We start from the raw sequence: 23,249 nt of genomic DNA, 5'->3' as shown, positions 1-23,249 counted from the left end.
CGCCACGCCGGGCCCCCAGGGCCTTACCCGGCTTGCGCCGACGCCCACAGGGGCGAAGGGTCTCCAGAGAAGGGGGCGCTGAAGTGAAGCCGACGTGTCCGCACCGCACTGTCGCGCCAACCCTCCGGGCGCCCGAGCTCGGGCCAGGCACACCCGCTGCTCGTCCCCCACCTCCGCAGCGGGCAGCGACCCACGGACCGGCCGGAGCCGCTCCGCCCCTCGCGGGTCGCTGCGCGGGGGCCCGAGTCCGCGTCCGCGTCTCCCGGGCGCAGCGCTTCTCCCCCTCCCCTCCGCCTGCGGGCGCCTCTGCGTTCGCGCCCGGGCCCTGTCCGCGTGCTCTTGGACTCGCCTCGCTTCAGCGCTGGCCTCTTCGCCCCGCATTTTCACGCTCGGCCTCACAAGACCCCGATGGCATCGGATGGAGCCACCGGGGCGGACACAGGACGAAAACGAGCCCACAAACCCCAAGCGCACGACGCGCCCTCCAGCCGAGAGGGAGGGGCCGTCCGGGGCTCGTCTTCGCGCCCGGCTTTTCCGATTGGCTGCGGCGGCACGACGTGGCCTGCGATTGGTCACGGCGCCCAGCGCAGCGCCCCTGACGAGGAAGGGCAGGCGTCTGGCGCCGTGAGAGCCCGCCTTTTCCGACAAATAAAGGTCGTGGCGGCCGAGTCCGCGGGCGGAGCCAAATCTGTCGCGATTAATGCGGTCGCGGGGACACCCAAAGTGGAGCCCCACGTAGCAAGATGACCCGAAGCTGCTCGGCAGTGGGCTGCAGCACCCGGGACACCGTGCTGAGCCGGGAGCGCGGCCTCTCCTTCCACCAGTGCGTGAGAGCAGCCTCCGGCCGTCTAACCCCCGGCACGGCCTGGCGGGCAGCGGGCCAGAGTGGGGCGGGGCCGGGCGTGCGCCGCGCCGTTGACGCGACGTGACGTGACGCGACACGACGCGACGCGCGTAGCGTGGGGGGCAGGAATGGGGGAGTTGCAGAGTTCGGGAGCTTCCTGCCCCGCACCCCGTGGCCTGCCGCCTGCCGCAGCGCTTCCGGCGGGGCTTGTTGGCGCGGGGCTGTGCTCCCTGCGGCCGCGTCCACTGCGCGGCGTGAGGCGCGAAGGGAGGCCGTGTGGGGAGCGGTCGGAGGTGTCGGAGCCCGCGGCCGTGCGGCTGGCTCGGGAGCCGGGCGGGCTCGAGCTGTCGCCGGCGCCGCGCGTGGCGGCGCTTCCCCCGGTCCTCGCGGCCTGAAGTGCGCCGGGGCCGCGGGGGACGGGCCGGCGGGGGACGGGCCGGCGGGGCTCCGGGAGGACAGCGGGTGGTGCTGGAGCCGGACCCCGTGCGTCCCCGCGGCCGGAGGTCGTCGGAGCAGACGGCGCGAGACTCCGGCTGCGCGCTCGGCTCGGGCGGACCCCGCGCCGGTGGTTCTGGTCTCTGTGCTGCGGCCTCCGCCCCTCGCGGCGCGCGGCTCGGGCGGACCCCGCGTGCGCGGCCTCCCCGGAGCAGCAGCGTCCGCTGCGCCCCGAGACCTGCCGACCTGCCGTGGCGCGTGTCGCGGCTGCTCTGAGGCGCCGACGGCGTCCCCGGGCCGCGCGACCCAGTGAGCGCCGGGGGCTCCTCGTCCTGACCCGGCTCGCTCGGGGTCGCGTCGGCGGCTCCGGACGCTCCTCCAGGGGCTTCGCGGACGCCGGCCCTGCTTCCTGCTCATCTCCCGGGGCCGCCGTGGGTTCAGACGGGGAGGAGCTCGTTGATGGCCTCGGTCTGGGGCACCGGGCGCCGGGGAAGGAGCGGGGGAGCGCTGGCGTCCCCGTGGTCCGCTCCGGGCCTCCGCTGACCGGTGCCATCCATTCGGGATCCGGATTCCCGGGAGTGATTTTCCTAAAAATCTAGTTCTGGGTCGTTCCCAGACGGCTTTACTCTGGGCCTTTCCGGAGGCCGCGCTCGTCTGGGAAGCCCTTCCCCTCCCGAGTGCGTCCGTGCTCCGTCCCGGCCCCGCGCTGGCGCTGGCGCTGGTCCTTCCGCGAACCGGAGGGAGCCCTGCGGCTTGGCACCGAGTCGGTGCGGAGGGAGGTGCCTCGGGGAGGACGGGGTCCGTCAACTCGCGCTGCCCAGAGAGCGCGTCTCCGGGCGAGCCGTCCCCGGAGGAGCCTGGAGCGCGGCGCACGCCCCCGACATGTACGTGGGGATGTATGAGTCACGGGCAGGGAATGTGTATTCATGTATATCATGAAACAAAAATTAAAGGATGGGGCATAAAATTGTGAAAATAAATCCCAGCATTTGCTTCCGATCTCAGTAAATGAGTGCACTCTCTTCTGGAGGCCTCTAACCTGAAGGATGGATCCCAGACTTAGCGCAGCGAACAGGATCTTTGATGATCTGGCCTCTAGCCCTCCCTCCAGCCCATCTGTAACCGGTACCAGCGGCCTCTGGACTCTCCTTTAACTCTCTTCAGCCTCCAAATTAACTGATTTTTCAATGCTTTGTGAACCAGTAAGATGCAAGTAGTTATTTTATATCTCTGTGTTGCATCTGCCTGGAGTGGCCACTGTCTGCACGGCAAACTCCTGTCAACACTTCATTCTCGCTCCAATATTCTCTCTTCTGAAGCCTTCCCCAGCGTCCCCAGAGCCATTACCAAGAGTTGTGAAAGATGTTGCAAGGACACAGGCAAGGGGCTGTGTCTGAAAAGCACGAATCAAAGTGACTAAAGGTGTGGAAACTTGTTATTAGAATACTGGTACTTAGTTAAACATATAAATGTTTAAATATGAGATAGGACTGGCAGGTTTAAAGGAGTGACACTTTGATTCATTCCCTTCTTGTTGGTATAAAGAAATTAAACAATTTATTTCATAATCAAAGAAATATATGTATGATAATTTGAAAGTGTTTTTACCTGAATTGTTGTAACGAATTTTTAAAACGTTTAATTACGAGACCTTTCAAACACACTAGCAGGCAAATAATAATACATAACAAACATCTGTGCACCCACCACGAGAATTAAGCAGACATTAACAGTTTGCCTTGTTTCAGGTTTTGGTTTGTTTTGTTGTCCTCTTAAAGAGGATTAAGTTGCAGGTACAGTTAAAGCTGTACGCTTGAATCCCTTCTCTCTCTCCTCAGAGACAGCCACTGTAGAAAGGGTTTTGTTAGTCACTCTTCTGGAAAATATATGCAGGGAGCCAATGGTAAATTTCTGCTGGTAGTGTGAAAAAAAGGCTAGTCAAAGGAGAGAGAAAACAGATTTTGCATTAAATAGAAACCAATTCGTGATTGTATTTATTTATTTTTAAAGATTTTTATTTATCTATTTGCCAGACAGAGATGACAAGTAGGCAGAGAGGCAGGCAGAGAGAGAGGAGGAAGCACGCTCCCCGCCGAGCAGAGAGCCTGATGCCGGGCTGGATCCCAGGACCCTGGGACCATGACCTGAGCCGAAGGCAGAGGCCTAATCCACTGAGCCACCCAGGCGCCCCCATGATTGTCTTTATGAGATGATGATTGGTTGGGGATTTTTCTTTTGAAAAAAGAATAGGGAGACATGAATTCCAATTTTAACTACCACTTACTGGTAGCTATACTTGGGTCTGGTCTTGGTTTCATCTTCTGTAAAAGGATACAAATCTGTTGTGCAGAGTTTTTGTAAGACTAAGTCTAAATTTTCAAAACATAAATACATCGGGGTGCCTGGCTGGCCCAGGTGGAAGAATGGGCAGCTCTTGATCTTGGGTCGTGAATTTGAGCCCCACATTGGATGTAGAGTTTACTTAAATTAAAAAAAAAACTTGAATCACATGCACATATTTATGGCACAAGGTGAATGCTTTAAACATATTATTAATTATTATTACCAATTTAATTTTATTCAGAATTGAAATTAGTCATGCTGGTTAGACTGCAGTATTTTCCCAACTCTTTCATTTTGTTTAATACTTTGGGGCAAACCAACAAAGCTGTTTGGGACTGGCTTGTTACCTGCTTCAGGGGCTCCAGATGGTCCAGGCCATTCTGTGGGTTAAGGGGATTGGTGGCGGTGGTCAGCAGCCATGCCAGTTGGGAAGCTGTTTTGGAGGATAGGCTAGTAATAGAACTTGGTGGACTAGCCACCTTTTTACTGTCCTTCGTGTGGTTAGAGAGTACCACGCAGTCTGGGGGAAAGCTGCCTCACAAACATGTGCCATTAGTTAAGAAAGGAACTCAATGAAAAGGTAGGTTTGCCTCACCTTTATTAGAAAAAGACCTGTGTTTTCGATCAAGTAGCATCATCTTCCTGGAATAATGCAGTGAAAGTCCTGAAAGTGGAATTGTTCCTAGGAAAGAACAAACTCTGGATCATACTTTACCATTTACAAAGGCTTTTGAGTGCATTTGTTGCATCGTGCACCCTTACAACAACCCTGTGAGGGGCTCAAAGATTGAGAGATGTATCAGATTCCACATGGCTGGTAAAAGGTCATTGAGGCTTAAATACAGGTTTTCCAATTCAGTGTTCTTTCTCAAGTGATTGAGAGAATATCTCAGAATTCTGTTACCATACTGCTGTATTATTTCCCTAGCCCTGAACTGAGGAACTTAAAATTTTCACTAGTCTCAGTTTCTAAGAAGTGCATGCTTTAAAATCTAAGCTAAAAGATACAAAAATCACACAGCTCCCCCCGGATCTGTCCCTAGGACCGATCAAGGCAGAGGGTGCAGAAAAGAGTAATTTTGTGATTTTCATTATATCAGTATCATAATTTTTTTCTCACAATTTCTAAACATAGTAATTTGGGCTTAAAAATAGAGAAATACAAGGTAGTTTTTATATTCAAGGTTAGGAAAAAGTGGTGCCTTTTGAAAGAAAAGGGGGAAATGGATTATGGGAAGTGGACTTTTTTCCTACTGCTCAGTAACAGATTTTTTTGAAGTGCAGCGTGGAAAAAATAATCTCCTGTAAATTCCAAGGGCAGGCATCCAGGAGTGGATTAACTCAGTGTTGCAGGGTGTCTCATAAGGTTGCCGTAAAATGTTAGCCAATACTAGAATCTTCTGAAGGGTGAGCTTTCTGAAAGACTCACTGACCATGACTTTTGTCTGGAAGCCTGTTTCTTGACCAGTAGACCTATGTCTCTATAGGACTGCTTTTGACATGGCAGAGAAGTTCCCTCCGGAGAAAAATCATTCAACAGAGGGAACAAGTGCCTTTTATTATCTAGTCTTTATTATCTAGTCTTACTTAGCCCATTGTCACTCCTGCTTTTTTTGTTTCTTAGAAGCAAATCGCTAACTCTAGCCCACACTCAAGGGGAAGGGTATTAGCCTCCATCCCTTGAAAGGAGGAGAAGCAAAGACTTTGTGGACATTTTTAAAGACACACACACACTAAATTTGAGCAGATTCTGTTAAGTGTAGGCAGCGAAGACAAAATGTGGTCGGGCCTTTAATATAAGAATTTCCCTTATACAAATTGAAGCAAATGAGATCACTTAGATATTGAAATCTTGGAATCAAAAAAAGAACTAAATGAAATCAGATTGAGTAAGTTAAACTTTAACTGGACTTGATGTTTACATAAAGCAGTTAAATAATAAATGGGTTTGTTTAATAAATACTACTGTAGTATTACTATAATATTTTCATGTTAATGGAACTTTAATATGATTGCTGTAGATTTCCAACTGATACCATACAGCGCTCAAAATGGATCAGGGCTGTTAATCGTGTGGACCCCAGAAGCAAAAAGATTTGGATCCCAGGACCAGGTGCTATTCTGTGTTCCAAACATTTTCAAGAAAGTGACTTTGAGTCATATGGCATAAGAAGAAAGCTGAAAAAAGGAGCTGTGCCTTCTGTTTCTCTATACAAGGTACTTAAATCTAGGTGTAAACAAAACTAAATTCTGTAGAGCCTTTGAAAACCGAGGTACCTCATATTACAGCTGAATTTACAGAGATTTTAAAAAATCCTAAGTCTTAAAATAAATCCAATAATAGATTTTAAATGCTTAGAAAACTCGTTTGGGCTTTAAAAAAAAAAATCTATATGTAATTTTAGGATTTTTTTTTTAATTAGGCATATCATTACAAATTGTTAAGACACACATGAAGATTACCAAACTGATCACAAGAATCACCTAGTAGATCCCTTTGAATTCAGGCTTTTGTTTAAGTGTGAGACAGTTTCCAGAATACTTAGAAATTATGCTTTTTCTGGTCCCTCCCAGTAATGTTACTGATCTTGACCAAAAATGTACCTAATTATTAGCATCGATATAGAGAGGTATATCACTCCTGTCGGTGTTACATTCTTCCGTTTCTTTTGTTTCTGCTTTTACCAAATGGCTCCTCACCGTCCGCACAGCGGGTGGTACTCATCTACCCATTCAGTCCTGATGCTGCCCTTCCCTCCTCTTACCCATTGGAGTCTCCTTTTGGTATTGTTTTCTTGTTCCTCCATTCAGAAGAATGCAGTTGGTGTCAAACCCAAACTCCTAAGCTCTAAGAGCTTCCATTTATTTATTTCTTTATTTGCTTATTTATTTATTTATTAATTAAAGATATTATTCATTTATTTGACAGAGATCACAAGTAGGCAGAGAGGCAGAGATGGGGGGGGGGGTGGGAAGCAGGCTCCCCACTGAGCAGAGAGCCCAATGCGGGCTCAATCCCAGGACCCCGGGATCATGACCTGAGCCAAAGGCAAGGCTTAACCCACTGAGGCACCCAGGCGCCCCTAAGAGCTTCCTTCTAATTGTGCATTTTTAACTACTCTGAATTCTCCTTTTAAACTACTGCATATGTGATAAATTGACTTGCTTTCATATAATAAATATCAGGAGTAGTTACTATTGTGACCTACAATAGTCTAGGCCATTGTGCCAGAAGATTTACATAAATTATCTTATTTTATCCTCAGAACAACTCTGTGTTATTCACATTGTACAGGTGAGGAGATGAGGGGCTGTAAAGGTTTAGTGACTGCTAATAAATGAGGGTCCAGGATTCAAACCCAGATCAGTCTTAATTTCCACATCCACTTCCTTTTTGCACAAATAACTTTCCTATCTCTTAAATCATGTTATTGCTCCTTTAAAAAAACTATTCATTTCCACGAAGCCTTCCCAAATTACCACCTTTCTGTTGTTAACTGTTTCAGACACTTTCAGAGTCCTATTAACTTTTGGCATCAGGTACACATTTTCCTATAATGCATTTGAAAAAATCAGAGATTCTGACCTTTTTCTTTCATAATTAACTCTCCACAGCAACCAGGTGAGTGCTTTGCATTTAGTGGTATTTTTATGGACAGTCTTCTGTGTAATAGTTTCAAAAATAACCTGAATTGGATATTTCTATTGCAGGTTCTTCAGGGCGTACACCTTAAAGGCAAAGCAAAACAGAAAATCCTAAAACAGCCACTTCCCGATAATTCGCAAGAGGTTGCCACCGAGGACCATAACTACAGTTTAAAGAGGCCTCTGACGATAGGTGCAGAGAAGCTGGCTGAGGTGCAGCAGATGCTCCAGGTGTCCAAAAAAAGACTGGTCTCTGTGAAAAACTACAGGATGATCAAGAAGAGAAAGGGTTTACGACTGATCGATGCTCTCGTAGACGAGAAACTACTTTCTGAAGAGACAGAGTGTCTGCTACGAGCACAATTTTCAGGTATGTTCCCCTTTTCCAAATTAACCATTAAGTACTTCCTTTGCTCCTGCCCATCAAAACATGCTTTTTGCTGAAACATGAAATCTCAGGGAAAGCAAAGAGAAGGAAAAGTAATTGCCAAAATCTTTTCGTGTATTTCCAGCTTTAAATGTCATGTGTTTATTATAAGAAAAGCAAAGAAATATATAAATGATGAAAGTTACACATAATCCTGCTACCCAGAGGTGAGATCATACGGTTGATACCATATACTGTACTGTTCGTATTTTATAAAGCAGTTGTTTTACAGCGAATTCTTTGTGAGCAATTTTAACTGCTACATAATTTATCACTAAAGTGCTTTTGCCATGGAGTCGAACCAGATTACTTTGCCAGTTCCCTTTGAGCTTGAAAATTCTGTGAGTCGCCATACTATTTTCTGAAATATTCTGTAGAAGGTAGATCTGTCCATTGGAAAGACTGCCTCCTCTTCTTTGTGAACCAGATATTTGAAGAGGAACAAAATAAGTATTGGCAACTTACTCTTTGTTGAAAGCAGCAGAGATTTTGGATTTATGTTCTAGTAAAAAATAAGTATGTCTTGTTTCTAGAAGAGAGTGGGTATCGCCAGGGGAGGAGAGTAGTTTGTGTGTGCCGGTTGGGAGCAGAGGTAGTAAACAGTAATCCCCACCAGGGAAAGGAGCCTTTTTTTTTTCCCTCAGGGTAGGCGAGATTGTCTGTTCAATCCGAATAGCATCCTCTCCCCAGAAGTGTTTCTTGTGTCTCATTTTCACCTCAGATAAATGGTAACGAGGGAACAAAATAAAGCAAATAAAAGTACTCATAATCCAAAGACGTAGTTTTATCAGGTTATTTCCTTCTCTTCCCTGTTCCTCTAAAATTCCCCACTTAGGCTGCCAGTGAGTAGTAAAAGAGTGACTTAAGTGGAAACTTTTCTTCCCTCTTTTGAGTGAAATGATCCGAGACGAACAAGAGGAATTGGTCAGGGGGGGTCCTCAGATTGGATGTTAGCCTTTGAACAAACTCCGTGAAACTGTGATTGAGTTTGGGTTTGGGTTTGGATGCCCCAATGCTGTGACCTATACCTGAAAGTTTTACTGTACACACTCTTCATCACAAAGAATAAATAAATTTATTTTGACAGATTTTAAGTGGGAGTTGTATAACTGGAGAGAAACAGCTGAGTACTCCACAGAAATGAAACAGTTTGCATGTACACTCTACTTGTGCAGTAGCAAAGTCTATGATTATGTCAGAAAGATTCTCAAGCTGCCTCATTCCTCCATCCTCAGGACGTAAGTGAATGACTTTTTTTAGATGTTAAAGAAAATGAGTATTTCATTATTTTACTGCATTTTATGTGTTAAGGCTATTCGTACTCATACTCATTTATTAGTCCATTTTCTCTTTTTTTAGAAATTTTTAGGTGGTATTTGCGTATTAACATAGCACAATATTTTCACCAAAAAAATGAAGGCATATAGTCTGACGATTTTTTTTGCATCCTCCAGATGGCAGAGACACTCTTAAGTGATTAAAAAAAAAAAAATTGGTTTCTAATATATTCTAGTAGTTTGGGAATTTCTAAAACATTTCCGTAGTTTTAATATCAGGCTATCCTGGGAAATCTAGAACAATTCTGGATTGACACCATTGGTGTGAGGCCAAGCACTGCAGTTGATCCCCAGGACAGGTCTTCCCAAGAGGAGATTTTGGTAAATACTTTTGTAGGATTTGTGGTCAGAATACATAGATGTATTTATAACTCTTAGTGTTACAACACTGTGTTATAAAAAATAATCCAGTTGCTTTAAAATAAGGTACTTTTGTAATACCTTATAAAGTACCTGTTAAAGGCACTTTTATAATGAAAGTAATACTCAATTTTTACTACCTTTTTTTATCACTGGTTTTACGGATGCCTGTGTATGTATCCATGCATGTGGCTTAAAAATAACAGGAATTTATTGTCTCACAGTTACAGAGACTAGAAGTCCAAAATCAAGGTGTCATCAGGGTTAGTTCTTTCTAAGGGCTGTAAGGGAGAAGGGTCTGTGTCATGCCTCTCTTCCTGACTTGTAGATGGTGACTTTTCCCCTGTGTCTCCTTACATTATCTTCCATTACGTGTGTGTTTCTGTGCCCATTAGGAGGGCCAGTCATACAGGATTAGGATTCACTTTAATGACCTCGATTTAACTCGATTACCTCTGTAAAGACCATGTGTCCAAATAAGGTCACATTCTGAGGTATTGGGGATTAAGACTCCAGTATATCTTTTTTGAGGGACATGGTTCAACAGATAAAGTCACTTTAGTGATCATAAGCCTCCCCATCACAGGACCTATAGGCCGGCTCTTTGGCTCCTTCCCCTGGTTTACGGCACGTTCCTGCAGTGTGGCCCCTGCTGGGCTCTGAGGCTCAGCTCTTGCTCCCTCCCTGCCCTCTGGCATCCCCTGCTGCACACAGTTGGAAGGCTTCCTCTCTGCTGCTTGCCTCGGGCCGTACAGTTCCCTGTGCCTGAAATTCCTGTTCTCTGTCTGTTGGTCCTAGTGATACTCCTCAGTCTTCAGACTCAGATTAGATACACATCCTTTCAGAAGCCTGGCCTGGACGAAGTAGTCCTCTCACACATATGATACGGAACTGAATCCAGTTCTTAAAACACGGTCTTCCTCCCTGGACCATGAGCTGCAGCAATGTGAGGTCTTGTCTGATTCTGTGATCCTGCCCTGAACTGAGACCCTGCACAGTACCTGGGGCGCAATGGCAGAGTGTAACTGGAGAGAAATTATTCTTGATGAGTAGGTGTGGAAAGAAGGAATGCCTGAATGGTCACTTAGCATTTCAAATAGAGGTCAGGAGGAGATTCTCCAGAACAGAACTGCATTTAATTCCATTTAATTCAGCGGGTGGCTCTAGAGGACAGTGGGGAATGCCCTCCGCCCTCTGTCCAGAAAGTTGCCTCCTGGTTTCTGACTGCTTTCAGCTTTAGAACAGACCCAGGGGGGTGGCTCTCAGCTTGAGAAACTTGAGAGATCCTGTAATTAAGGTAGAACACTGTACTACTTTGGGGTGTGTAACGATTAGTTGGTATCTGTATGTATAGCAGAGTGATCACCGCACTAAGTCTAATTAGCATTCATCACACACACAGCTAAAATGCTTTTTTCTTGTCATGACAACTTTCAGGACCTATTCTCTTAGCAACTTTCAAATATACAATATGGCATTATTAACTATAGTCACCGTGTTGCATGTTATATTCTCTTAAGTAATTATCCTACACACACTAGTAACAATACTAATAAAAATTTAGAAATGAGAGAAATTCATTAATTCTTCTTCTACGCTATATATAAACAATTACTATTAACATTTAGGTAAGTTTCTTCCAGACTTGTTTCTGTGCTTAGATTTATTAGTTTTTGGGCGCCTGGGTGGCTCAGTGGGGTAAGCCTCTGCCTTCGGCTCAGGTCATGATCCCAGGGTCCTGGGATCAAGCCTCGAATTAGGTTCTATGCTCGGCAGGGACCCTGCTTCCTCCTCTCATACTCTCTGCCTGCCTCTCTGCCTATTTGTGATCTCTGTCTGTTAAATAAATAAATGAAATCCTTAAAAAAAACAACTTAAAGATTTATTAGCTTTTTACATAGTTATGGTCAACAGCATCACTTCAGGTACTTGTACCCTACCTGCCCAGGGCATTCTCCAGCTGTTGGGCATTTATTTATGTTGATGAAGCCTAAGAAAGAGAGACCATGATTATGAATTCTCAAGGAGTTGTGCTGTGTAAGGAGCAGAGATACGGGTCTGTGGGTAGAAGGGAACGTAGGTGGAGGGGAGGGTGTCTGGTGAGCGGGCAGTTGTTCGATCATGTTTGCGTGCTCAAGGGAATGATCTACTAGGGAAGAAAATTGGTGATGCACAAGGGAAAGGATACTTGTGAGGGATAACATCTGACAGCATTGTGGAGAGATGGCCGGCCTTAATTAGGAGCAGGGACCATTCCTTTAAACAGGAAGAAAGGCAGAGATTCAGTAGGTTAACAGATTGATGGTAGGAAAATGAGTTTTTATTGGATTGCTTCTGTTCTCTCAGTGACACAGAGATCAGAGCTGAGCGGTGCCTAGGTGGCTCAGTCCATCAAGGGACCAGCTCTTGATCTCGGGGGTGATGAGTTCAAGCCCCAGATTGGGCTCTGCGCTGGGCGTGGAGCCTTCTTAAAGAGAAAATAGCCGAGGGGCGCCTGGGTGGCTCAGTGGGTTAGGCCGCTGCCTTCGGCTCAGGTCATGATCTCAGGGTCCTGGGATCGAGTTCCGCGTCGGGCTCTCTTCCCTCTCTCTCTCTCTCTGCCTGCCTCTCCATCTACTTGTGATTTCTCTCTGTCAAATAAAATAAATAAAATCTTAAAAAAAAAAAAAAAAGAAAGAAAATAGCCGAGAGTCGGCGAAGGAGACATACCAAGTTCAGGAGAAAGGAGAAAATGTGAGTACTTGTTTCCTCTGTCAGGACGGAGAAGTAGTTCTGTGCATACAATGAGATGATGACAGATCAAGCCAGACTCACATTTTGTAGAAACGGCTGTAGAATCCCTCCCTCACTGATTTCTACTTGTATCTTTCTCTGATTCGTAGCCACTATCAGTCACTTCTGTAATACTCTGTGTACTGATCCCGGATCTTTTTCATTTCTCTCTTGAATTCTTTTTGTCCAGAACCTTCCCAGAACTGTGCTGCTTATAATTCCAGCTGTTTGGGTCTTGAAGGTTTGTTTTCACATATCTTTTGTAAGAATGTCTTCACATCCTCAGCCTCCCTCATTATAACAGTGATACGTGTGGTATGATCTTTTAGATTTTCTCTAATTTTCTATTTAGGTATTCATTGCAATTTAGTTAATTAGCTCCCTCTAATGGGGAAGGGGGTATGAGGGATTCAGAGGCAAACAAGACCATGGGAGGAGCTTACAGTCTTGGAAACACTTAGCTCTGCCCAGCATTGTGGCGCTTCTGTGCCGTATTGTCTCCAGACAGAGTTGTAAAGTACCGAGTGGACTCCACATAATCACTCCACAAGGAGCCTGCTGTTTAATTTAAAATCTCATGTTGATGAGAATGGAAATTATTGGTAACACTTCTGTGAAGGAAAATTGGGAAATGTGAATTAATTTAAAATTGATTCACCTAGTTATGTGCACCAGAAGTCCGAAATTTGTTTTTAATTTCTTGCATAAGTTGAATTCAGGGGCGCCTGGGTGGCGCAGTTGGTTGAGCATCTGCCTCCGGTCATGATCCCAGGAGTCTGGGATGAAGCTCCACGTCGGGCTCCCTGCTTAGTGGGAGAGCCTGCTTCTCCCTCTGCTTCTGCAACTCTGTCTGTATTCCCCTGCCTGGGCTCTCACATGCTCACTCACTCTCTCTCTCTCTCTCTGTCTGTCAAACAAACAAACATATATAAATAAAATCTTAGGGGAAAAAAATAGAATCCATTCATTTCAATGCTGGTGTAAGTAAATTTCTCTTTCTCTCCTACCCCTAGGAGTTGTGTAAGTGACATAAACATGTACATGCGTATGTGACACCCCCGTACATGGTACGGTGCTGTTTGTATTCTCTAAAAAATGGAAACAACCTAATTGTCTTTCAGTATAGATTAGTTAAATTATTTATGGCTTAACTATACTGTGGTATAGGCCATGTACACTTAAAATGCAGTAGGTCAGTAGTTAGGGACACAGAAAAATATTTCTGTAACATTACTATTAAGTAAAAAAAAAAAAATAGGTTCAGTATAAATTTTGAAAATTATATCTAAGTGTATATATGTGAAGAAATCTGGAAGAATGTCTCTGAAATGTTAAAGAGACTATCACTTTTTGCACTTTTTGGTTTGAAACAGACATCAGTCACTCTGTCGTTCTAAGTTACAAACGGTTTGGGTATTTCTACTCTCAGTTAGAAAACTTTTAAAAACAAGGCCACATATCTTTTTGTCTGGTGTAGACCTCATTCTTGTAGCTATGGGCATTAAGATATCATTTAGATTTCCATTTAAAAATCAAATTCAAAGAACATCAGTTTTCATAGCCTATTTAAAATAAAAACTTTTAAATAGAGGCATGAAGTAGTTTCATTACATAATGATTCCACATGGAACACAGTGAGCATCATTGGGGTTTATTTGAGAATTCTAATACAACAAAAAAAATTTTAACAGTGAGCATTTGGAGACACATTTGCCAAGGGTATTCACCACACTAGTGGGCGGTAGCATTGCCCTGTTTTGCCATTATCTTACTATTTTAAAATACAAGCAATTGATTAATATTTAAAATTTTTCTAATTAATACTTTTATTTCTTAAATAGGTAAAAAGCAACTTAAAGTATGTTTTTTGCATCCTATAAATGTGTTTTTTAGATTTTTTTTTTTTAATTTATTTGACAGAGAGCATTAGTAGGCAGAGAGGCAGGCAGAGAGAAGGGGAACCAGGCTCCCCGCCGAAGCAGAGAGCCCAGTGTGGGGCTCAATCCCATGACGCCGGGATAACAGCCTGAGCCGAAGGTAGCAGCTTAACCCACTGAGCCACCTACGCGCCCTAAATGTGTTTTTTAAACCCGTTAGTACATCTTGAAGTCGATTTAGTGGGTTATGGTTGGCATTATATACACACATGGTATATGTGTGTGTGTGTGGCATGTAATGAGGGTAAAGTTCATTTATGGAGCTTTCAGGTTGCTGCACAATATTTGGAAAGCCCTGTCCTGAAATACTTCGGGAGGTATGTAAGAGTCTCATATAGAGGTCGGCTCTCCAGGAAGAAACCTTGGCAGCTTAGAATATAGCCCCCAAATCAGAAATAGCCCCAGGGTCCCTGGTTGACTCAGTTAAGCGTCTGCCTTTGGCTCAGCTCATGATGGCAGGGTCCTGGGATGAAGCCTCACCTCAGGCTCCCTGCTTAGTCGGCTGTCTGCTTCTCCCTCTCCCGCTGCCCCTTCCTCTGCTTGTACTAGCAGCCTGCCTTCTCTCTCATCTAAATAAATAAAAATCTTGAAAAGTGGGAGGAGACCCTGGGTGGCTCAGTCAGGCGGCCGACTCTTGCCTTCCGCTCGGGTCATGATCCCGGGGTCCTGGGATCGAGCCCCGCATCGGGCTTCATGCTCAGCGGGGAGCCTCCTTCTCGCTCTCCCCGTCCCTGTGGTAGTGCATGCTCTCTTTCTCTCTCTCTCTCTCAAATCAATAAAATCTTTTTTAAAAAAGGAAAGAAATATGACCCCCCCAAAGTCAATTAAGTTACAAAAGTAAACTTCAGGGGCGCCCGGGTGGCTCAGTGGGTTAAGCCTCTGCCTTCAGCTCAGGTCATGATCCCAGGGTCCTGGGATCGAGCCCCGCATCGGGCTTCATGCTCAGTGGGGAGCCTCCTTCTCGCTCTCTCTCTCACTGTCCAATAAATAAATAAATACTTTTTTCTTTTTTCAAGTAAACCTCAGTGAAGATGAACACTCCAGTCTCTAGAGTCCACTTAGTCTTATTTGAGAAGGTGATTCAGCTTGGCTGTTGCCTTTCCTGACCCTCCGACTAATTAGAAAAAGAAAATGAGTGAAAAGAATTCTGAAGACAGAGGCTGACGTTGATAGGAAGAGTAATCAGGAGTCTGGGATGGTCCTGGACACCACAGACGAACTAAGGCAGTCAAGTAGGTACCTGGTGTAAGGCAGACAGAGCCAGGCACCTTAATAGTCCCTGAGGGCATAATTTGGAGGCTGCAAGGAATGGTGGGAAAAGCATGAGCAGGATCTCGGGAAAGCTGGGTTTTCCGTTCTGTGCAGAACTAGCTGCATGGTAAGGGCCCTGTGGTTTAAGCTCTGCCCCAGTTTCCTAATCTGTAAAATGAGGTAGATGTGCTGGATATTCTCAAAGCTCCCTTCCCCTTAAGCAGTTTTCTTGTTTCACTGAATTTACAGGTAAGACTGGTTTACGGTCTAAAAACACATCAATGAGAAGAAACTGGAATTGATTTGTATACTTTTTTTAAAAAGTGAGCTATGAAAATTGATTTGTGCTATGTTTGCATCTTGAAATACTACTCTGAGTTTCCCTGTTACTTAATTATTTTATGGTGATTATATGAATACATGTTTGAAAATAACTAGAATTTGGCTGCTTAAACTTGGCTTTGTCTATAGGGATTTGAGGCTACTTTAGTTTTTGTTTTGTTTTGTTTTGTTTTTAAGGATTTTATTTAGGGGCACCTGGGTGGCTCAGTCGGTGAAGTGTCTGCCTTCTGCTCAGGTCGAGATCCCAGGGTCCTGGGATTGAGCCCTGCCTCGGCCCCCTGCTCAGCTGAGAGCCTGCTTCTCCCTCTCCCCCTTGCTTGTGCTCTGTCTCTGAAATAAAGAAGTACACTCTTTTTAAAAAAGATAAAGATTTCGTTTATTCATTGGAGAGGGAGAGAGGATCTGAAGCAGACCCCATAGTGAGCGCAGAGCCTGACGTGGGGCCGGATCCAGGACGGCGAGATTATGACTTGAACCAAAGCCAAGAGCTGGATCCTCAACTGAATGAGCCAGCCAGACACCCCTACTTTACTGCCATTTAAGGCATTTTTCCTTTTTTTGTCTCTTCATTTGAGTTTTATGCTTTTCATTTTTCATGTTTTACAGATGGTTATCCAAATGCAAACCCAGTCCAGGTTTCAACAGCAACGTTTTTTCTTTTCTTCAGCGAAGAGTAGAGAATGGAGACCAGCTATATCAGTATTGTTCACTGCTCATAAAAGGCGTCTCTCTCAAGCAACAACTTCAGTGGGATCCCAGCAGCCACCATTTGCAAGGGTTTATGGACTTCGGCCTTGGCATACTTGATGCCGATGAAACGCCACTCGCCTCCGAAACTATTTTGTTAATGGCAGTGGGTATTTCTGGTCACTGGAGAACACCTCTTGGTTATTTTTTTGTAAACAGGGCGTCTGGATATTTGCAGGCTCAGCTGCTGCGTCTCACCATTGGCAAACTGAGTGACATAGGGATCACAGTTCTGGCCGTTACGTCGGATGCTACAGCTCACAGCGTGCAGATGGCAAAAGCGCTGGGGATACACATGGACGGAGACGACATGAAGTGCACCTTCCAGCACCCTTCAGCTTCCAGTCAGCAGATCGCGTACTTCTTTGATTCTTGCCACTTGCTCAGGTTAATACGAAACGCGTTTCAGAGCTTTCAGAGCATTCAGTTCATTAATGGCACGGCACATTGGCGGCACCTCGTGGAGTTAGCAGCGCTGGGGGAGCAGGAATTAGCCGGCATGGAAGGGCTGCCAGGAAGACTTGCGGATCTGAAAAACCACGTCCTGAAGATGAACTGTGCTGCCCAGGTGTTCAGTGAGAGCGTGGCCGGGGCGTTGGAGGGCTTGCTGTCGCTAGGCCTGCCTCCTTTCCAGAACTGTATCGGTACTGTCCATTTTTTACGCTTAATTAACAACCTGTTTGACATTTTTAATAGTAGGAACTGTTATGGAAAAGGACTTAAAGGGCCTCTGCTGCCTGAGACTTACAGTAAAATCAATCGTGTGCTAATCGAAGCCAAGACTATCTTTGTGACGTTATCTGATGCTAGCAACAATCAAATAATTAGAGGGAAGCGAAAACTAGGATTCCTGGGATTTTTACTTAATGCTGAGAGCTTAAAGTGGCTCTACCAGAATTATGTTTTCCCTAAGGTCATGCCTTCTCCCTATCTTCTGACTTACAAATTCAGTCAAGACCATCTGGAATTATTTTTGAAGATGCTTCGGCAGGTATTAGTCACCAGTTCTGCCCCTACCTGTATGGCATTCCAGGCGGCTTACCATCGTTTGGAGACCAGATACAGATCACAGGACGAAGTTTTTCTAAGTGAAGTAAGCATCCTTGACATTTCACTTGCTCGAAGGACAGACTTGGCCCTGTGGACAGTTCAGCGTCAGTATGGTGTCAGCGTTGTAAAGAGTCTTTTTCACAAAGAGGGTATTTGCCAAGACTGGTCTGATTGTTCTCTAAGTGAGGCATTACTCGATCTGTCCGATCACAGGCGAAAACTCACCTGTTGTGCCGGTTATATCGCAAACAAGTTATCGGCTCTTTTAACTTGTGAAGACTGCATCAGTGCCCTGTATGCTTCCGATCTCAAAGTTGCAAAAATTGGGTCACTGTTGTGTGTTAAAAAGAAGAATGGTTTGCATTTCCCTTCAGAAAGTCTGTGTCAAGTCATAAATACTTGCGAGCGGATTGTGAGAACCCACTCAAGGATGGCAGTCTGTGAACTGCTTCCGAAACAGAGAGACCTGTTTCTGCAGCAGAAGATTTTATGTGAGCTTTCCGGGCATCTTTACCTTTTTGTAGATTTAGATGAGCATCTCTTCGATGGAGAAGTGTGCGCCATCAATCACTTTGTAAAATTACTAAAGGATATCATAGTCTGTTTCTTAAAGATCAGAGCTAAAGATGCAGCGCAGTACCCTTTGAAACACCATTCAGAAAGACCCGAAATGAAAACTTTCTCAAGGAAACGCTGGTCATCTTTACAGGATGATTACAGATGTTCAGGTTTCGCTAACACCAATAAATTCAGGCATTTGTTGAGTAATGACGGATATCCGTTCAAATGAGGGACCCGAGATATGTCCAGGTTTTTGCGAAGAATAATTGCTCAGCATTTTGTGTAGTTCAACTTACTGTATTTTATAAATTGACCATTCTGCACAGTTGACAAGTTTGTAATTCTGACTTACTAGAATTTCTAATTATGCGTATTATAAAATCTCATACTTTGGTTGGCAGCATTTCAGTTCCCTGGATCGTAGAAAGCTGTAAGTCCGCGGGAGCGGACTAGCCAACAGACGCTGCCTTTGAATACGCTACTCTCGACTGGGTAATGGGACCGGACATACTTTTAACCTGTTCCGTCTATTTTAAAGAGAGACAATAACAACTCAAGAGTCGTTTAAAACATTGACTCTTACAAATAGACTGCCTTCCCTAAAAGCGCTTTGGTTTACAGCTGCCAAGAGTGTTAACAGAAAAATTAAAAAAAAAAAATGTTGACAATACCTATAAAACCTTGGATATAAATTTTCTTTACATTTGAAAATTAGGCTAACTTAAAATCTCAAATACCACAAAATCCCTTTGCCAAGGTACCCTAAAAGAGAAATGGGCTGCAACAAAGCTGGGGAATGTAGTCCAAGAAGCATGTGAGGCCATTTTCACAGTCCATTGTCCTTGGACTTCGAAATACTAGTTTTGAGTAATAGAGTGGATACTTATTTGACCACCGGAAGACCCCGATGCCCATCCGAGGATGAGAAGAAGCTTATTTCAGCTTCTCCTTCTGACGCCTCCTCGTGTTTGCAGGGAGGCTGAAATAAACTCGCTTTCAGTGTTGAGTCAATAATGGGATGTATGTCGTCCGACTAATAAACTAGAAAAAGATGGTCATTTGGTTATGAAAATATTTGTCTTAATTATATAATATATAATAAGTTTTTTTCAGAAATTTAGAGGAGCTTAAATAATCTCAAGATGAAAATATACAAAGAACAAATTTTCTCCGTTCTCTCACACCTAAACTTGAAAAGATGAATAGAAAAACATTTAGGTACATGTACTTTCACATACGGGGAGTGTTTTAAATAAAAGAAACAAGCACATGATTCATTTCTGTATGTAAAACATTTACTCTTGTCATTGACTGAATATTCACAAAATATAGTTAATATGAAAACTTAAACTTGCAGAAGATTAATGACCAGGTAAAGTTGAGTTTTATTAACAAATTCTCCTTAAATTGAATATTTTGATATATTTTTTGTTCTACCTCAAAGACTTAAATTTTGAGTTGTAACCAGAATTGTACTACATCTTATGCAGGAGCTGTTGCTGAGAAGTCTAGATGGTGTGGTTTTCGTTTGTGATGGGATGAGTTTAGATGCACTGGATAATCTTATTTAAAAGAAGCCTATTTGTAAATCACCACCGTTTAATTTATTGTTTATATAAATCCCAAGTTTTGTCCTGAATTTTACTTAAAACTAGGTTCATATCTGTAGGTGTCTGTTCTTTGCTGCTGCATTTTATTACTTTACTAATACATATTGTACTTTAAGAAATTAGTGTTTTGCATTATTTCTTTAAATGCTGGATAAATTGGACAAACATGGAAGACAAAAATATTTCTGTCACTGCCTTTCACTATTACTTGCTCTCATCTTAGTGAAAGGGTTTCAAGTCTGATACCAGGTTTACTTAACATGATGTGCTTTACAGTGAATTTTCAAAATTACTCATATTTGATTAGGGTAATTTATATTTTCCACTTAGCACCTTTGTCCTTTTTTCTTCAGAGAAAACAAACATTCTCTTGAGAAATTTATCCTTTCTACTTTTCAACAAATAGTGATGGAACAACTGGATGTCCACATGCGCAAGTATTAATTCCACGTGGGTCAAAGACCTATATGTCAAAGGTAAAACTATAAAACTCCACGAAGAAAATCAAGTAAATCCTTGGTACTTGGATTAGGCAATAGTTTCTTAAATATGACACCAAAAACATAACAAAAAGTAAATTGGACTTCACCAAAAATAAAAACTTGTGTTTCAAAGGACACCGTCAAGAAAGAGACAACCCACAAAATGGGAGAAATTTTTTACTAATATATCTGATAAGGGACTTGTATCCAGAATATACCGAGAACTCCTATAACTCAATAATGAAGGACCAATAACCCAGTTTGAAAAATGGGTAAAGAATATCAATAGACATTCTTCGAAGGAGATCTACACATGGCCTGTAAACACATGAAAATACACCCAACACCATAAACTAGCTGGGCAATGCAAATGAAAACCACAATGAGGTACCACTTCACACCCACCAGGGTAGCTGTAAGACAGATCATAACAAGTGTTGACAAGAGGGGAGCAATTGAAACCCTCACACACTGTTGGTGGGAATGCAGGTGCTTTGGAGACAGCTTGGCAGTTCTTCAGAAGGTTAAACAGAGTTACCGTATCTCCCAGCAGTCTCCTGACAGGCACATACCCAAGAGAAATGAAAACATGTCCATGTACAAACTTGTACACACATTTCCTAGCATTATTATAGCTAAAAAGTGAAAAAGCCTAAATGTCCAGTTGATGAATGGTTGGATAGAAACATGCTGTATCCACACCGTGGGTGATGTGGTGAGGGTATGTAGCACTGCCAGAACCTTTGTGGAGCGACTGGACCACATACCTGCACTCCGGTCAGGAATGCTCTCCTTTCTCCCCAGTATCTGGTAGTGCTCGGTTTTTGTTTGGAATTCCCCAGTTTAATAGGCGCGAAGCGACACTTCACTGTGGCATTCATTTCCATTTTCCTCATGGCTGATGGCACTGAGCATCTTTTCATAGGGTTATTTGCCATCCACATAATCTTAGGTGAAAAGTCTGTTCAAGTCCTTTGCCCATATTTTGGAAGGTTGATTTGTTCTTAATTATATATTCTGGATGTAAGTACACTATCTGCTGGATTTTGCAAATTTTCTGACAGTCTGTGGCTTGTTAGTGTGTTTTGAAGAGCAGAGACTAATTTTGCTGAGTCCAGTTGATCTTTTTTTTTCCTTTGAGGGATCATAGTTTCGTATCTAAGAAATCTTTCCTAACCCAAGGCCATAGAGATTTTTCTTCTTAGGTTTTCTTCTAGATATTTTGTAGCTTTAGGTTTTACATTTAGGTTATGATCCATTTTCAGTTAATTTTGGTCTGTGGTCTAAGTTAAGTTTCATATTTTTATATGTGGATATCCCAGCACTGTTAAAAAGATTATTCTTTCTTCCCTGAATGACCTTTGCAACCTTGTAAAAAATTGACCACATACACATGGGTCTGCTTCTGGGTTCTCTGTTCTGTTCCATTGATCCATAGGTCTAACGCTTCACCTGCACCAGTGTCCTGATTAGCCTTCTATGAGTCTTGAAGCTCTATTCTTTATTCAGAAATGTTTGGCTATTCTAATTGTACTTTTCTATATAAATTTTATGAACAGCTTGATTTTTTACAAATATTCCTGCTGGGATTTTGAGTGTTTTGTGGAAACTAAAGATCAATTTGGGAAGAAATGAGATGTTAATATTGAATGTTTCATTCCACGAACATGATCTATCTTTCTTAAAGTATTCTCTAAGTTTATTAATGTTTCTACATTTCACCTACAGATCTTGTATATATTTGTTACATTTCATGTTGTGTGGTGCTATTGTAAATGGTAACTGTAAAAATTTGTTTCTAAACGTTCATTGCTACTATGTAAAAATATAATTTTGTATATTGACTGCTTGAACTCAATTAGTTCTAGTAGCCCTTTTTAAAAAAAGATTGCTATGACTTTCCTATATAGGCAGTCATGTTATCCACCAGTAGATACTGTCTTACTCATTTCCAGTCTGTGCCTTCTCCCCCAACCCCGCCATCCCCACCCCCGACCTTATTGTACAGTGACCTGCAACACAGTATTGACTAAGAGTGCCTTGTTCCCAGTCTTTGAGGGGGAAACCTTCAGCCTTCATCACTCATAGGATGTTAGCTGTAGACTTCTTGGTAGATGGTCTTTTCAGGTTGATAATCCCTTCTCTTCCTGGTTTGCCAAAGAGTGTGTGTATGTGTGTTTAAATCATAAATGGGTCTTGAATTTTGTCAATTTTTCTGCACCTTTTAATTTTTTTGGAAAAACAGTTGAATATAATTTACATGCTGTAATATTTGCCTTTTTAAAGCATATAATTCAGTTTTTAGTATATTTAAAAGGTTTCCTGCAACTTCTGAGATGATCATATAGTTTTACTTCTTTTGTATGTTGATACAGTGAATTACATTGATTATTTTTTAATGTTGAGTCAACCTTTTATTACTGGGATAAAACCCAACTGAGTCATGATGCATTCTTTTTATCTACTGCCAGACTTCATTTGATAATATAATCAATTACAGAGTTGAAGTCTGTGGCCTTATAGTAAATATTACTCTGAACATAATTATTTTTTTACTGCTTTTGAGTAAAAACTAAGCATGCCTTAAATGCTTTCATAAAACCTATAGGCCTTTATACATTTCATTTTATAAAATCACTTGGATCATAAAGAGCTCACATGTGGTCTATAGATAATGACAACATCTGCATTAAAGAAACCCTCACATACACACACACCCCAAGTCCTAAGTAACTGACATAAGAGAAAATAATTCCAATAGTGAAGGCTTTCTAGCCTTCCTCTAATTTGGATTGCTGCTGTGGAATTTCTACATAAAATTCCGAAAAAGGATGCAACATGATGCTGGAGGTCCTGGTTTGAAGCTGCATTTACATAACAAGTATTTATTTTCTTAGCTACTTGTGTTACAGACCAATAAAAGTGGAAAACTTTTCTAAAGTTATTTTTATTCACATTTTACATAAGACTGAGAAAATGTCAATTGTCCCGATGAAGGAATAGGGAAGGGGAGGCAGGGGTCTGCCCTACAGTTGCTGCTCTGCTGGTTTGATTGCCTACGGCTTGTAAAGTTCCGTTTCCCAGAGAATCCAGAGATAAGACCTAC

The 23,249-nt window shown here is 43.3% G+C and overlaps 1 protein-coding gene across 3 annotated transcripts; it reads left to right on the top strand.

Moving 5' to 3' along the window:
- The first annotated feature begins 614 nt into the window (after positions 1-614).
- On the top strand, positions 615-23,077 carry THAP9 (THAP domain containing 9). Of its 3 annotated transcripts, XM_059150202.1 has the most exons (5): positions 615-823; positions 5,644-5,839; positions 7,334-7,637; positions 8,782-8,932; positions 16,300-23,077. In XM_059150202.1, the coding sequence occupies exons 1-5, from the start codon at positions 744-746 to the stop codon at positions 18,278-18,280; spliced, it is 2,712 nt and encodes a 903-aa protein (XP_059006185.1). In that variant the 5' UTR covers positions 615-743; the 3' UTR covers positions 18,281-23,077. The 3 variants fall into 3 exon arrangements, with proteins under 3 accessions (XP_059006185.1, XP_059006352.1, XP_059006281.1); XM_059150369.1 differs by lacking the exon at positions 8,782-8,932 and having other exon boundaries at positions 16,300-16,437; XM_059150298.1 differs by lacking the exons at positions 615-823; positions 5,644-5,839; positions 8,782-8,932 and having other exon boundaries at positions 7,501-7,637.
- The last annotated feature ends 172 nt before the right edge of the window (positions 23,078-23,249 follow it).

Source organism: Mustela lutreola, chromosome 1 (genome assembly GCF_030435805.1).
Source record: "Mustela lutreola isolate mMusLut2 chromosome 1, mMusLut2.pri, whole genome shotgun sequence".
Lineage (NCBI taxonomy): Eukaryota > Metazoa > Chordata > Mammalia > Carnivora > Mustelidae > Mustela > Mustela lutreola.
This window is presented reverse-complemented; position numbering and strand designations above follow the sequence as displayed.